A 15,887-nucleotide genomic window follows, 5' to 3' on the forward strand; every position below is an offset into this window, starting at 1 on the left:
CATTACTCACCTGCTTAAAGCCTGGAATGTCTCTTGAATAAATTAACTCAGAATCTTACCTTTATTGGAAAACATGGATTTTGTTTTTCACATGTCGTCTGGCACTCCATCCCATTTAGGAAGGCGGTTCTACTTGTGCTCTGGGGTGTGAATGCAATGTCATGGTCTATGTACTGTCCCCATACCATAATGATATCAGAATACAAATTGTCTTCAGTAACAGCCTCATTAGATGCATGAATAATTTTTCTTGTCACTTCACGAACCTGGAAAGAGAACTAATATACCATGAGTGCCAAGTAGTATTTACTTCTCAGAAAGTGACAAAACTCTAAAAGGCAAGGAAAACAGTGGTCAAAGATACCTAGAAATAAAAATGAAATTAAATTAAATTTTAAAAAAGAAAGAAAAAAAGAGGAATAAGTAGAATAATAGATACTGGAACCACAAACATTCAAACTCAACTGAGTTACAAGGATGACTGCAGGACTCTAACATTTCTCCTATTAGAACAACTGAGAGAACTGGGGCTGTTTAGTCTTTAGAAGAGAAGCCTGAGAGGGGGTCTCTTTTCAGTGGTGCCCAGTGATAGGACAAGGAGCAATGGTTACAAGCTAGAACACAGGAGGGTTCCATCTCAGCTGGAGGAGACACTGCTTTATGGTGAGGCTGCTCTCACTAGAACAGGCTTCCCAGAAGGTTGTGGAGTCTCCTTCTCTGGAAACTTTCAAAACCTGCCTGGATGCATTCCTGTGTGGCTTGTCCTAGGTGATCCTGCTTTGCCAGGGGGAGTTGAACTCAATGATTTTTGGAGGTCCCTTCCAACTTCTAGCATTCTGCAAAATACTAATAACCAAGCAAAATCATCAGACCAAAATCATCAGTTTGTGATTATTAGGGTCTTTGTATTCACAGATTCCTCCCTCATGCTGCAAAATATTTCCTCATGTGCAACTGCCTTCGAAGCTAAGCAACTGAAAGGGGCGGCACATAAAACACAGTCACAGTGTCTGTAATAAATAGACAGGCTATGTAATGAATGTATAAGGCAGGTGCACTTAGAAAGATTTGGTAAGGACAAGAGGCAACATGGGACGTGTTAGGAACATCAGGCTGTATACTGAAATAGTCAAGATACATAGAGCTTGCCAGGTAAAAATCTCTATACCATATTTTAATAGCTCAGGTGGCCACAAAGCACAGACCTTTCTTCTTGCAGTCACTAAGACTTTCTTATCACTGCTAACTCACACAGCTACACTGTACTCTAATATTGCTTTATAGCAATCCTCACACTTATCTCTCACCTTCACATTGTTTGCTTATCGCTGGAGAGTTAAATGTACAACAAAATACAATTATGTAACTGAGAACAAACATCTATGGCACGGTCGATTCCTGAAGGGAGCCTGCTTCCGTGCTAAGCCCAGGTTCCATTAGTCCCTCTTCCCTGCTGTGAAGAGAGGAGACAGTAACCCAACACCGCCGTCCAACTCGACTAGGAACCAGTCCAGCGGCAGTCGTCTGCAGGACTCCCACCTCGCTACAAACAGCAGCTACAGAGCATCTTCCACGTGCTTTCCATCCACTAGCTCTCAGTTCAAAGTATCCGCGTCTAGCAGAGTAAGCCCTGACGCATTGAAAGATTATAATGTTGCTGTGGATAGCCAGGAGCCGCCCGCGTCCCGCCGAGTCGCCGTCTAGTGGCCAAGCGGCGGAACTGCACCCTTCGTTATATAAATATCGAAATCGTCTGTAACTAGTTCAATTAAGTTCTAATCATAACACTAAGCCACTTGTGGAATGTATTTCACGAACGTGCACTAAAACATGTATATAAGTTGGTGATTCATCGGTTATTAACAGTTTTATAATTAACAAAATCAATATTTTCATAATTCATATTTCATATTAATAAATTTAATAACCTCTTCACCACAATGTTTCATCTTAACTTGCTTCAAAATAAAGCAGAGAGCCTTGCTGATGGTCGGATATGATCAGATTTGGTTCTGTCATGCAGTTCTGGTTTAGTATGCTTTATTTCACAAGCATGTTAGCCTAATGAATCTAGAAAAAGGCAGTTCGTACCCTCTACTGGAAAGCTACCTGTGTAAATGTCAGGTTTTCATCTCTAAGTGCTACAATTGTGCTGCTTAGAGACAATGCTATTTAATTAGTAACATGAGTTGCAGGTGACATTAACACTAAATTCTCTTGTTCATCCTTATTAAACATATGGTGGTTAAAATAACAAGACTTTGAGTCCATTAAAAGTCAAGTTTCAAAGCAATGATGACAAACCAGAAATAGCAAATCCAAACAAAATCACTTTAAGCTGCACCAGGGAATTTTTCACTCAGTTCCCTATGCAAATAATTTTTGTTTGAACTCCCCTCCATAGCAGGTCTGCTATTTTTTAATTATATGAGCTGCTAAAACCCATACATATTGCAATGCTTTTTTAGCTAGCTACAAAATGAAATGGTGGTTGTGATGCTTGTTCAGTTAAGGTAGGAGAAATGGCATACCTGCATACACAGATACCTGTGTGGGCACATCTGGGTGCTTTGTATTTATTTAGTTAGCATCTCAAACTGTTTTCCCTTGTTAAAGGCATTATTATGGAAACAAAGAATCACAAAACCACTGGAAAGTCTAAGCAGCAAGAAAACTCTGTAGACCACATGGTGTGTCTTTCTGTGAAAGCCAGGATTAGGTTATTCAGAGCCCCATCAAATCAAGGGTTGGGTATTTCCTGAGGGATATTCCAGAGGTTGCCTAGGCAGCCTATTCCACCATTTAATTCTCTCAACAAATTTCTTTTCTTGCATCAAGACAAAATTTCCCCTGTCTTTGAGAACCCTTTCACTCAAGAAGTTTCTTTTAATATCCAACCTTGAGGTCAGTTTATCTCACCCTATAACTCATTTCTAGGGAGAAGAGACCAACACCCACATAGCTCCAACCTCCTTTCAGGGAGGTGTAGAGAATGACAAGGTCTCTCTTTAGCCTCCTTTTCTCCAGAATAAGCAGCCCCAGTTCTCTGAGCTGTGACGATCTAGTGTAAATGTTTCAAGTGCATTTTCTAACCAAGGGTAGTTGGACTCCATTGTATTGGATGCTGGGATCCCATCCTCGAGGTTGGCTGAGTCCATCTTCATAGGCCGGTGGAAGCCACCTAGCTAACGCCGTGTTGGATGCTCCCCATCTAGGATATTCCCTGGGAAAAGAGAAACAAAACCCAAAAAGCAACAAGAGGAAGTAACAAACCCACCAAAAATTCTGTACCTCTGAATGCATTCCAAATATAAAATATTTGTATATTAATAATGGTCATATTGTCAATATAAAATGATGTGAACATAACCAGCATTTCTCTGAATGACACCTGTCTGGGCAAGCCTTGACAACAGCACATGGTGTCATAGAATCATAGAACAGTAGGGGTGGAATGGACCTTTGGAAACCATCTAGTCCACCTTTCCTCTTAAAGCAGGGTCATCTAGATCAGGTTGCACTGGAATTCATCCACACCAATTTTAAAAGTCTCTGGAAAATAAACCTCTCTGTGTAGCCTGTTTCAGTGCTCCATCACCCTCAAATAAAGAAGCTTTTCTCTAACTTCCAAGTGGTCTAGTTTGTACCTGTTGTCCCTTGCCTTATCACTAGGCACCATGGAAAAGAGCCCAGCGCCACCCTATTGGCACCCAACTTTTATACATTTACATGCATTGGTAAGATCCCCTCCCAGTCTTCTGTTATTGGCAAAACAGCCCCAGGTTTTTCATCCTTTCCTCCTAAGAGACATGCTCTACTTCCCTGATCATCCTCACAACCCTCCATTGGACTCTCTTCAGTATCACAGTATCACCAAGGTTGGAAGAGACCTCAAAGATCATTGAGTCCAACCTGTAACCATAGTCCTCATGACTAGTAGTTCCCTATCTCCCCAGAATGGGGGAGCCCAGAGGTGGACACAACGAAAATGTGTCATTCTGCAGCCAGCCTGCTTGGAAGGGGGAAATCTAAGGGTAAGAGGGTGGTAAACATCAGTTCATACCTGATTCGAAGGCCAGGAAAGGATTCCTGTTGATTTTTAGTAATTATCATAGTCAATGAGTCTTGGGATTGATCTAGTTAATTTTCCTTGTATCATGAACATTTCTTATGCATTTTTCCTACGAGTATCTTTTAGATTCGGTTGATTGATTTTGCCTTGGTTTGGTTTTAGTTTTTATTTTTTAATGTGGTCTGTTCAATATATTTCACACCTATTAAATATACAGAGATGTTAAAAAGAAGAAATCATTTTTTGCAGTGAGCCCAACTGATTGAAATCGTGAAGCCACAATCAACCAGAACTAATTCCCAGCCGTTTGGTAGAACTAAGCAGTGTTACAACATACAGTCATGTGTCTAGTGGGATGCTAAAGAGAAAACAGTTACTTTATTAATCCTTCATTGATCCCCAGCACACTGAAGAGGCTCAATTTGCCAGGCTATATGACACAGTAATACACTTAATTATCCACAATAATTCACACTTGAAGGTTGAAGTATGCTTTAATAAAGCATTCAAATTAGTTACAGTTGATTTGCCTTTATTGAAACTGCATAAAAATACTGCACATAGTGTAGTGGGATTTCACTCAATTAAAAGTAATTAAATGTTAATTGAACTGCTTAACCAGTGATTTTTCTCCTGATTGCTTTTATAGTTTAGCCGATCACTGGAATGCTGCTTTAATAAAACCCTTCCAACATGGCTTTTTCTTATTACATTAAACATGTTAATGTCTTGGAATCTTGCTTGAGTTAAAAGGTTTTTATGTCAGGGCAGCTGAAATAATGAGACTTTTGCACCACCCAGCCTTATAGAGTACTCAATTTTTGTTACAACACCTTCCGTTTATGGGCAGTTGGACTTTCCATTCACTTGTGAAATACTGGAGTTGCATAATTTGAGTTTTGTTTTGTCTCACTTGAAAGGAAGCTGGAGTTTCAAGATGCAGGTTGCCATCCAGATTTATGTCTTCTGAATGCTGTGTTAATGTCCCGTTGAGTTTTAATTAGAAAGAACAAATGTCATATGGCAATTTAATAATTGGATTTTGTCATGTTTTACAGTGCTTTGAGCTGCCATGGGCATAACTTCTGGCAAACTTGGAAAACATCTGAAAAATCAGTCTGCCACTAAACTGAACTCTTAGCTTGTATTGAAGTGAAGCAGCTATTCTAAAGGAAACACCTCAATTCCTTCATACAATTAATTCTTTCTTTCTGCTGATGAGCCATATTCATACCCCTAACTCTGCCAGTATTAGAGCTTCAGACTAAGCATCAGGTCTTTACCTGATGAAATGGTTAATGACACAGCAATGAAATAGAAATGCTGCAGACAAATTTCTTCCTGCTGTCCAAATATTAGGCAAAGTATAATCTAGTCATCTAAGCACCTGTCCATCAAGCTAGAGAGATAGATAACTCGTGGGTGACATCCTGTCGTTCCACACTATCTCTCACTGTTCGCTTTGCAGGAGACATATAATTGCCTTGGAAAGTTAAGATTAGGTGAGGTTAATTGCACTGTGAGATTCCATTCCTTTAGCATCTATAATTCCTTCCACTTTGAATCCCTCTCATTACACTAGACACTAAAAACTACACAGATCAGTGCTAGTTAGTTGAGATGAGAAAATGGGGAAAACAAAGGCTATTTAAACATGCCTTGCCTCCCTTAGTCTTCATTTAAAATTAATGTTGCAATTTTATTTGCTTATTTTCCACACATAAGCGTTCAAGCAGAAAGAAAAGTAAAGTCTGTGAGTAGGTTACTAGTCATTGTGGATAATGACACTGCTGGGAATGTTTGATGTCATGTTGATATTCCTCATAAAGCCCCCATATTTATCCTATTCTGTTACAACTCTGTTGTAGGAAGTTCACACTACAACAGAGCCATCCCAGTGCTGTGGAATAAATGCTTTGTAATCCATCTGATTTGTAATTGTATTCTCCTGCTCAGCAATATGTTAACCAATTTAGTCCTCCCTTTAAAGTTCCTTATGAAGATTTTACATAATCTTAGACACCTTCATAGGAAGAGGCGGTCTGCAAAAAAATAGCGTTTTGAAATCTGAAGAGGTTCTTCCCTGGAGGCCTTCAGAAGCACCTCATTTACAGATACAATAATGCCAAAGTTAGCTGACTGAGGTCATACTGCCCTCTCTCTACCCCCAGTATTTCTAGGGAAAATATACATAGCTTCTTGAGTGTAAAAAATAAGAAATAGGGATTTTTCAGAGCAAATGTTTTATCATACATACCTGTTATTGCAGGCACCAGTGATGAGTCGATATTTATTAGCTAAGCAATTGTTTGGACATTTTGGTGGCAACATGTAAGGCAGACATCCAGAAATATTAGCAATCTTAGTGAGAAGATCAGCTGATAAAAGATCTGAAAGGAAGAACCCAAACAAGCAATTTACTGTAGTGCTATATAGCTGCTACAGTAGGAAAGGCACTATTGTCACTACAACTGCAGCATCTCCTCTTTTCTCCTAGGAAGCACTTAGTGGAAAGTGCTGCAGGAAGCAGACTCAGCATCTTAGAGGAGATAGAGTGTGAAAGGGAAGAGCTGATTTTATTATCTGATGGAGCAGAGAATCAGAGCAATAGTAGGGCCACATTTGAGAACTGAGATTGATGTACTCCTCCTTTAACCTGCTCTCTGCTTCCCTCCCTGCACTGCAGTCACATTGCTTGGCTAGACCCTGTGCTTACAACAAATGTGTAAAAAGTGCTATTCAAGAATAAAATTATATACCAAGGAGAAAAAATGTGTGACTGGAAAGAAGCAGCAGACTATATAATTAACTACATAGTAGAAGCAGCTCAGAATTATGTTAGAATTTGGAAGTTAGATGACATCAGGGAGCTGTATCCCAGTAGACAGTATGTTATGAGTATCTTTGTAATATCATCCCAGACAGGCTTCCCAGTGAGTATTCTGTTGAGAGGGGACAAAGTGATGCTGTCACGAAAGCTCTGGTGACCTGACACCCTTTCTCAGCCATGAATGTGTGTAAATACATGAATGGCTGGTTAGAGGTAGAAGTACATGTCAAAGAGGAGCAATATCCTTCTTGAAGCTATTCTTGCCATTCAAAATAGCTGTAACCATCACACACTGAAAGAAAATGGTAGAGGCAACATCTAACTCTTGCCCTTTTCTTTCCACTGCATACTGTGGGGCACTGAGTCCCGCTACCTATCTGTTGTGTCCATCCAACTGAACTAAGCTGCTTTAGTCCATTAATCATGACAAAAAGGTCAGAGAAACAAGCACAAAGAGATTCAAGAAGCAATCAGATCTAAAAATGTTCAGCTAAGCAGCTAGAACCTGTGCAAGGTACAGGTAAGAACAGAGAGAGAATGAACTGTTGGACTGGCTATGTAACCTTATCATTATATACTAGCTACTCAGGCCAAATTTGGGGGCACAGCTGTAATTTCATGTTTGTTCAGGTTCACAGTTCTACTTACAGCCCAGTTCCTCAGTTATCTGTACTAAGTATTGATTCATATGGGGGGTTTTAAAGTCAGTTTAGTTCTTTAATTCAGGTAAACCAATCCTTTGTAACAACACATGGACTTTATGGCATCTACTCATTTCCTATTAAAGTTGTTACAGTTTTGAATATTAAAAAGAGCTTTGTGCACTTGTTCTACCATTTAGAAATTTGATTTCATTTGAAACCACACCAGAAGAAAATGAATTGTATCTATGTGTGTGGTTGTGTATCTGTAAGTATGTGTGCACACACACAGATACATGTTTTGTTCTGCAAATACTCCATTAGTCTATCCAACCAGATGTTTCTGCAAGGAAAAAGAATAATATAACAACTGTGTATCTTTAAGCCAATATACAGCAGTCTAATGCTTCCACATATTGAAAAACAATGACCTGTTACAATACCAAGAGAGAGAACAAATTGTAATTCTCTAGTTCATGCTGCTTTAAGTGACAGAATTAAATTATGGGGGAAAAAGTCAATGTTTCTGAATTTTGAGCCTTCCAGGCACCAGACATCTGGAAATTAATCTCTGGTGGCAACAAGAATTTTACTTTACTTAGACAATTATATGTAATTGAACTCCCTAGACTTTAATTTCTTTCATAAAGAAACAGCTAAGATAGAAACAAAGTGGAAACAAATGTGCAACAGCAATGGATTATGAAATCAGTTTGGGAAATAAGAAAACATTTTCTTAAAAGAAGGATATTGATAAGGTGATTGATGTCCAGAGGAAGTGTATCTGAAAATGGCAGTGCCACAGTGATAGAAATTGTACTATTTCATCTGCAGACTCTAAGTCCCAGAAGCATGAAACTGAAGCAGATATTTCACAGTAAACAAGAAGTTTACAACACTATGGACATGAAGTGGATTTTTGGGCAGTACAAATATATGGTCGTGGGTTCAGAGGCTGCCAACAGCATAGTGTTGTTCTCCTCAACTAAAAGAACAGTCCTCTCTCAAATAAAAATGTAAACCAGTGACTATGTGAGGTGCTTTTCAAGAGCAAAAGAGAGGGCATCCTGGCCCCAGAATACCAACAAGACATGGATTCCTGCCAAAGATAAAATAAAAGTGAAGCTAACCCAGCTTTACTCTAAAAGGCACAGTCAAGAAATCAATAGTGGGTTTTAGCAATGTCAAGGCACTATACTTACCTGTTGGATGCAATGAACGTTTGTGCTTCTGGCAAACTTTTTGCTTCATCACTTGAATTGACATTTCCATTTTTTCAGCTGCTTGGGAAATATCTTGACTCTCCTGTTCAGGAGATTTTGAGAAAGCCAGCAGCAAGGTGGGACTTGCTATTCCCCTTTCTGGGATAGTTCTATAATTGAGATAAAATACAGAAGGTTTTAAAACCTATAACCTTTTAGAACTCATTCATAACTGTACTTGTGCTGGATATGTTCCATGTTTAAGGTATAATTTGATTGAAGATGATTCTGGGACAGCAGAGAGGAAGACAATTGTGACCCTGTTCTGCAAGGAAAACACTGGAGAGAAAGGGAAAATACCCTTCCATGGAACACTCATAAGCTTAAGCTTGTGCTATGCTTTTAGGATGAGACAAACTGTTGGGAAGGACAGAGCTGGCAGTATAAAGTGATTGGGAAGACCTAGTTACAGGATAGTCACAATGTATGACTCCCAGTATAGACACACGTGAGTAGCTTTTCCTTTTATGTAACATTTCAGATCAAAACCCATTTCAATCACTGCAGGTGGATTTGGGAATTCTCCATCTTTGGAGATATTCAAAGCCAAACAGACAGTGTGTTAAGAACCTGATCTATTCAACCCTGCTCTGAGCACAGCACTAGCCAGGTGGTATCCAGATCTCACTCAGCTGCTCTAGGATTTCCTCCAATATTTACTTTTCACTCAGCATGGTCCTTTTTAACCATGGTACTTTTACTGACAGAGAAGCCTTGAGAAAAATGCATCAGGAAGAACTCCCTTTTTAGCTGGAAGTCCCAGGTCCTAAACTGACTCCTGCCGCTGAACACAAACCACCCCAGTCTATTCCATTACCAGACATTGTCATAGGTTGCAGACATTCCTGAGGGCTTCTCTGCAGCTCAGATTTATTTGGACATGCAGTTCTCATGACAACATTGTACTGTCATATTCACTTAAGTTTGTTTAAAACATGAGATAAGTTTAAAACAGAAACAGCAGTTCTGATTTCAGCAAAGCAAACAGTTAAATTTCTAATTGCAGAATCAGAAATATGCTTACATAAAGAAGCATTAAGTAAAAATGATACAACTCCAAGGGTTTTCCTAGACTCTAGATTTGTCTTTAATTGATCCAAAAGAGCCTTAGCCTGCTCATTTATTCTTTATATAGAAACAATTCATTTCTTTTCAAGAGCAGAACTCAAGAACTCTTGCAACTATAAAAAAGTTCTCATGCTCAGAGACTCAGCATATAAAAAGGATTATATAGTCAGACTTGGAAGCCCTTTCAGTGTTGTTGGTTAAAACTAGTATGAGTTTCATCATTTGCACTGGTTGTTATTGTAACAAGATTTACTGGCTCTCGAGTTTCCTCTTACAATGAGCCACCATTTCCAAAACCTACATTATAATGCACCTGGTGGTAAATTAGCAACATACTCTCACCCCGGAGTAAGTGTCATAACCTCAGAGGCAACACATGATTCTGAGAGCTCTGTCCAAAGTTTGTGTTGGGGAAAACTTCAACCCACCAGAACTGGTATTGCCATTGTACATTTTAATGACAACATCATTGTGTTCTACTATAAATGTTTGTATTTTAATGATAAGTACGAACACCTACTCTTAAAGGCTAACAAGCCCTTAAGGTAAATGGAATAGCAGGTAGGTAATAGCAAACAGTCTTTAGAAGAATCTGTTAAGGGGAGAAAATAATGAACAACACAGCAAACTATGAGGACCATACCAGAACCCATATGACATTAAAACCTGGGAAGTAATTTCTCAGAACAGACTTTTCAGTTTCAAAGACAGCATTGAGCTCATCTATACCACACTGCAGTTTCCTTCAATTATTTGTAAGCCAAAATAAAATGAGTTTTCACAGTATGGTGACCTCCTTAACTTCCAGAAGCTCAAATACATGGTCACATGCATTACTTTCTTGGGTTTGGCCTCTGTGCTGACCAAAGCTTTACTTCAAGTATACAATATTTAGTTGCAAACCAGAAAAGCCTTAGAAGCTTTAAACTGACATGAAAATGCAGAAGTGTTTAATTAAGGATTCAGACACATTCACTCCTCAGTGTAATGATCAGATTAGATAATAGTTCAGTCCCCTGGACTTTGCAATTGGCCAGGAAATAATGTCTAAGAGGCAGGTGTAGAGTGTATTTAGAAGCCTATATTAAAATAGGAAGAAGTCTCTTGATGGTACTTATAATTCTCACTGCCTCATTTATCTGGCCCACAATGAACTGAATTCTATAAAAGCACACAATAAAAATCTAAATTTCACTTCTGATAATGGTAATTTGTAAATTGGAAGATCAGTCTTTATAGATCAATCTTTATAGATCAGTCTTTATAGCAGTCTGCTGATTTATGTGGAATGAACAGTTTTGTTCCTTATACAACTCAAACAATCGTCTCTAATGATTTACCTTTTAGGATCTTTCATCACTTATCATCTTTAAGACACTGCAAGTATCCTATCAGGGAGTGAAACTTCAGTATCTTCATATGGTACATGAGACAGCTGAGCCACTGAAAGGTTGAGATCTACACTTTTAAATTTGTATGCTTCAGAATTGTGAGCAAAGTACTAACAATACAAAACGACCTTAGTGTCTGTGTCCTGAGTAACCACCGTTTTTTACAGATCCTGTCCATATAAACAACCATCTTTCCTGCAGCTCTGAAAATGGTGACTCACTCTCAAAACACAGAGATAAATCCTTTAGGAAAGTTGAAGCAAAAAGTTAGTGATTGCAGCCTGTAAAACTTGGCTGATGTGTTTCAAACAGTGGAGAGAAAATTTGTACTGCAAGGAGATGCAGTTAGAACCACGTAGAAAAGGGTTAAATTGTTTTAGGCACATGGGTAATCATGCTGAAGCACTCAGCATTCTTGGAAAGGGATCACTCAGGCACAAAGGAGCATTCCCTAAGTTGTGCACTGCTGACAGTTCAAGATAAATGTTTTATTTCCTTTCACTTATCCTTTTATTACATCTGTTTTAGATGAAAGGGAAGTGTGAAATTCACTACAATAGTCTCATTAAAGGCAAAAGGATTTTGACACATGCCACAGGAGTTCCCATTTCACTTTACACTGGAAAAGACTGAATTGAAGTTCAAACATATGCAATGTCTATCCACTTACAAGTTTCTTGAGCCACATCTTAATGGAATATGTTGTGTTACTTAGGTTAGAAAGACATTCCTATTTATTTTCATATTTCTTACTTTTCTCCCATTTTGAGACAGCACCTCCTGCAGTGATAACACACAAGATTATACTGCTTCAGATGATCACGACAAAATCTATCATCATTTCCTTTCTCAGAGAGACAGACGTGGCTCAGTCTTCTCTCCTATGAATGCTTTTTTGATGAATAGATCCTTCACTATTCTTTAATCATTTTATTTTTCTTACCTTGTCAGTGTATAATGTGCAGCATAATCCACCAGATTGGAGCCCTTCTTGATAGCCTGAGTAATGCAGCTGTCTTCAGTTTCTTCTCAACAAGGATAAAAAATAAAGATTAAGATGGTTTTCACTACTGTGTTTATTCAAATATTTAAATCCAGAAATTACACACCTCTGTAATACTAAGGTTTATGTAATTTTTCCCCGTGAAGATGATCTCCATATTTTAGTGTTCCTGAAGCTAACATTGTGGCTTCTGACCTTACTGAAAGATAAGGCAGGGGTAGTAAGTGAATTATTTCCTAATTCATAAGGCTTGAAGAAGCAGATTTTCCTTCTGTTTCTTGCAGTGTAAATCCAGCTTTGCACATATTATATGGTACCAAATTTAACAGGTCCAGTTGAAATGTGTTGCAATCTGTGCATGTGATTATGCCTCTTAGGTCTGTGTGAGCTGGCCTGAGTCACATGCAGAATTCAGGTCTATATTCAGGCATAAGTAACAAACTTTGAGCTCTTCTGGGTTCTGCCCAATGCATGAAAGCCCTATTCTCATTTCTCCAGCTACGTTTGATAGAAAGCCACATGTTAACCTAGTAATACTTCAGCTCTGCTATTCTGATTATTCCTCTAGCTTTGTACTAAATGGTTATCTTTAAAATTCAGTGTTTGAATTCCCATCCATATTTTGTGAGATCCCTTAGAACAAATCATGAATAAAATAGTTTGTTAATGAGAAATTGCTCATCACTTATGTACACTGCACTTTTAGGTGACAGTTTAACTGTAGCCCATGTTGTGCTATTTCTTTCATCTATTTTTTGAATAAGGTGATCAACTGAAGGGAAAATAATGTGTGATGAGGAGTAATCTTTCCTAGACAAAATTCTGCTTCAGTTGACTAAAAAACTTCTCAGCCTCTATGTAGAGCAGCAATTATTTATCTTCTTCCTATTTATTTACAGTCCCTATCCATATAGAATTCATTTTACATTAACTTAACATCCTGGAGGTATTTAAAAGATGAAAATGTGGTGCTGAGGGACATGGTTTAACACCAGGTTCGGTAGACTTAGATAATGGTTGGACTCAATGTTCTTAAAGGTATTTATCAGCTAAAATGATTCCATGAGTCCATATGGCATAATCTCATTTTGGACCATGTCTTTCCAAACTATTAACATGGAAGCTCCAAGCAGAGGATCCACTAAAATCTGATTTCCTGTTTCACAGTGATGATCCCAAAAAATATTTTCCATCTGAAGTAATGGCTTCAGGGCTGGTTTGGGTTGTTTATTTTAGTTTGTACATCATTTTATTTTTGTTGTGATTCCTCACTAACTTCAAGTCAAAACTTTCCTAAGGACTTTCTTTCCTGAATCAGATCTACAGCTATGTAATTAGGAAAATGTAATGATTGAAATCCTATTTATCCATCATCTCTGCCCTACTTCAATGCAAAATCAGTCCCTGCAGAACTTCTACAATTCAATCTAATATCTGTGGGGTTTCTCACATAGTAGATATAACTGATTTAGATTTAATAGATGCAAACAAAATAGTTCTGATGTTTAAAATGGCAAGCTTACATCTACACTGCTGCAGTCTGAGATGCTCTAAAATCTCCCTGTTATGCTCAGAGTACGGACCACAGGTGCTTTGTACCCTCTTGGGCCATCAGCAGGGTGCCACATGGGACATCCTATGAAAACTGACTCTAGCCTAGGATGACTAAATGTAGTGATTGGCCAAGAAACCCTGCAATCGTGTTTGTGAACATGTCATCTGACATATGAATGTCACTAAGAAAGTAAGACCACTCCTAGTCAAAGAATATATAATTGAGTTGCATATAATTGAGATACATTAAGCATACAAAGTTTTCTTTTGTGAACATATGAAGCTGTACTTTAAAAGAAAACACCCAAGGACTAATTCTTGCAGAAGTCAGATAATGCATTTTGCACATCAAAAGAGATTAAGCTAAACCACCATTACTAAACTGCCTGCACTGTCAGTGTATTTTCAGTTTAAAAGCAATTGCTGACAAAAGCAAATATGCTTTTTCCCCCCTGTTACTTACCAAATAGGATATCTTTGCCCATCTGAAGGAAAGGGGAAAAAACAGCTGTGAAGGCTATAACAGCTGAAATTCCCAAAATAGCGAACACTTTCATCTAAGAAAGAAGAGATTATTGTTGACAAAGTACAAACATTCACAGTATCACCAAGGTTGGAAGAGACCTCGAGGATCATCGAGCCCAACCTGTCACCACAGACCTCATGTCTAGACCATGGCACCAAGTGCCACATCCAATCTCCTCTTGAACACCTCCAGGGATGGTGACTCCACCACCTCCCTGGGCAGCACATTCCAATGGCGAATGACTCTCTCAGTGAAGAACTTTCTCCTCACCTCGAGCCTAAACTTCCCCTGGCACAGCTTGAGACTGTGTCCCCTTGTTCCTCTTCTAATTAAAAGCCATACTAAAAATAATTTCCTGTATATTGTAATTTTTAAGTTACATTTGCAGCTACATTTGACTGGTTTTGAAGCTCACAATACTAATTTTTAGAAAGAACTGTAGTTAGTTGTCTCTTTTTCCCTTCTTTATTACTTTTGGGTTTTTTTTTTCCACTTTGGGAAAATTCCAGCACAAAGAGGTGGACCATTTTCTTTTATAATATATGTTCTGACAATATTAGTGACACTTAGCCTACATATTAAAAGTTCAACAATATTTTATCAGTCATTTTGAACAAGATTTGATTACAAATTAGTCATTGCACACAAGATAGTGAAACAGGCCAAACTAATGATAATGTAGATCATGCCCCTCTATACTTCTATCCATGTATAACTGCACAATTAAGGCAGCACAATTCATATGCTGACACAGGAAATGTGAGCTACAGTCTCCATTTCAGTGCACTGGCTATTGGGTAGCCATAGTAGCAGTCCTAATCGATCAACTACCCAAAAGGTAACATTTTTCACATGTGCTATGTTGATTGGAGGCTGAAAGATTAAAAATAGTTTTAGTTCTGTATTCCATCAATGTATGGAAATGAATAATTAATGAATCAACTCTAAATATTTAGGGAAGAAATATTGCCTCTGGCAACTCAGTGTGAAAACACCCTTCCTTTCACATTTCATGACTTAATATGATTAATTTCTGGAAAATGGCAAGCAGAAGTTTTATAGTCTGACCTTTCGTCTGTTGAGGAGATTATCTTCCACAGTTCTGCCTTTTCTTGATAGCAGTAACCGTTCTGCAGCCTGAGAGTGAAGTACTTTCCAGGAGCTCAGCTTATGCTATCAGCTTCACGCACTGCTACTCATTCAAGCTTTGCACGAGGAAATGATTTCAAAATCCTTTTGGCCACAATAGGTTCTTACAAAGCAGACACTGACATTTAATGCTTGACTTGTCTATTTTTCTCCTGTTAGGAACCAGGATGTAGCTGTGTAGATAGCTCTGATATCAGAGTTGCTTTCCTGAAAATGTGAAGGACAAATGTTCAGAATTAAAAAAATCATAAATGATTGCCACATTATTCAGTAAAGTAAATTCCGTGTGTACTTTTCACTACTCTTGTCAGTGCATTTGACAGAGAAGGCAAACATGTCTTATTTCATGTGTTCCCTTTTCAACTCTACTGTTTCTTCTGAAATTAGTGTT

At 38.3% G+C, this 15,887-nt stretch overlaps 1 protein-coding gene across 1 annotated transcript in view; it reads right to left on the reverse strand.

Annotated features, from left to right (window-relative positions):
* TPO (thyroid peroxidase) overlaps nt 1-15,475 on the reverse strand; it is a 39,178-nt gene extending 23,703 nt beyond the window's left edge. Inside the window, exons 1-7 of the mRNA XM_068152985.1 lie at nt 15,416-15,475; nt 14,285-14,378; nt 12,208-12,289; nt 8,746-8,915; nt 6,330-6,462; nt 3,094-3,223; nt 60-266 (exon numbers count right to left, since the gene is read on the reverse strand). Of these exons, the coding sequence (XP_068009086.1) occupies nt 60-266; nt 3,094-3,223; nt 6,330-6,462; nt 8,746-8,915; nt 12,208-12,289; nt 14,285-14,378 (816 nt within the window). The 5' untranslated portion in view covers nt 15,416-15,475. The remainder of the gene's footprint in view (nt 1-59; nt 267-3,093; nt 3,224-6,329; nt 6,463-8,745; nt 8,916-12,207; nt 12,290-14,284; nt 14,379-15,415) is intronic.
* Nucleotides 15,476-15,887: the final 412 nt, after the last annotated feature.

The sequence above is a fragment of the Melanerpes formicivorus genome, unplaced genomic scaffold (genome assembly GCF_026170545.1).
Source record: "Melanerpes formicivorus ecotype bairdi unplaced genomic scaffold, bMelFor1.0.p_v2 SCAF_25, whole genome shotgun sequence".
In the NCBI taxonomy this organism is placed as follows: Eukaryota; Metazoa; Chordata; class Aves; order Piciformes; family Picidae; genus Melanerpes; species Melanerpes formicivorus.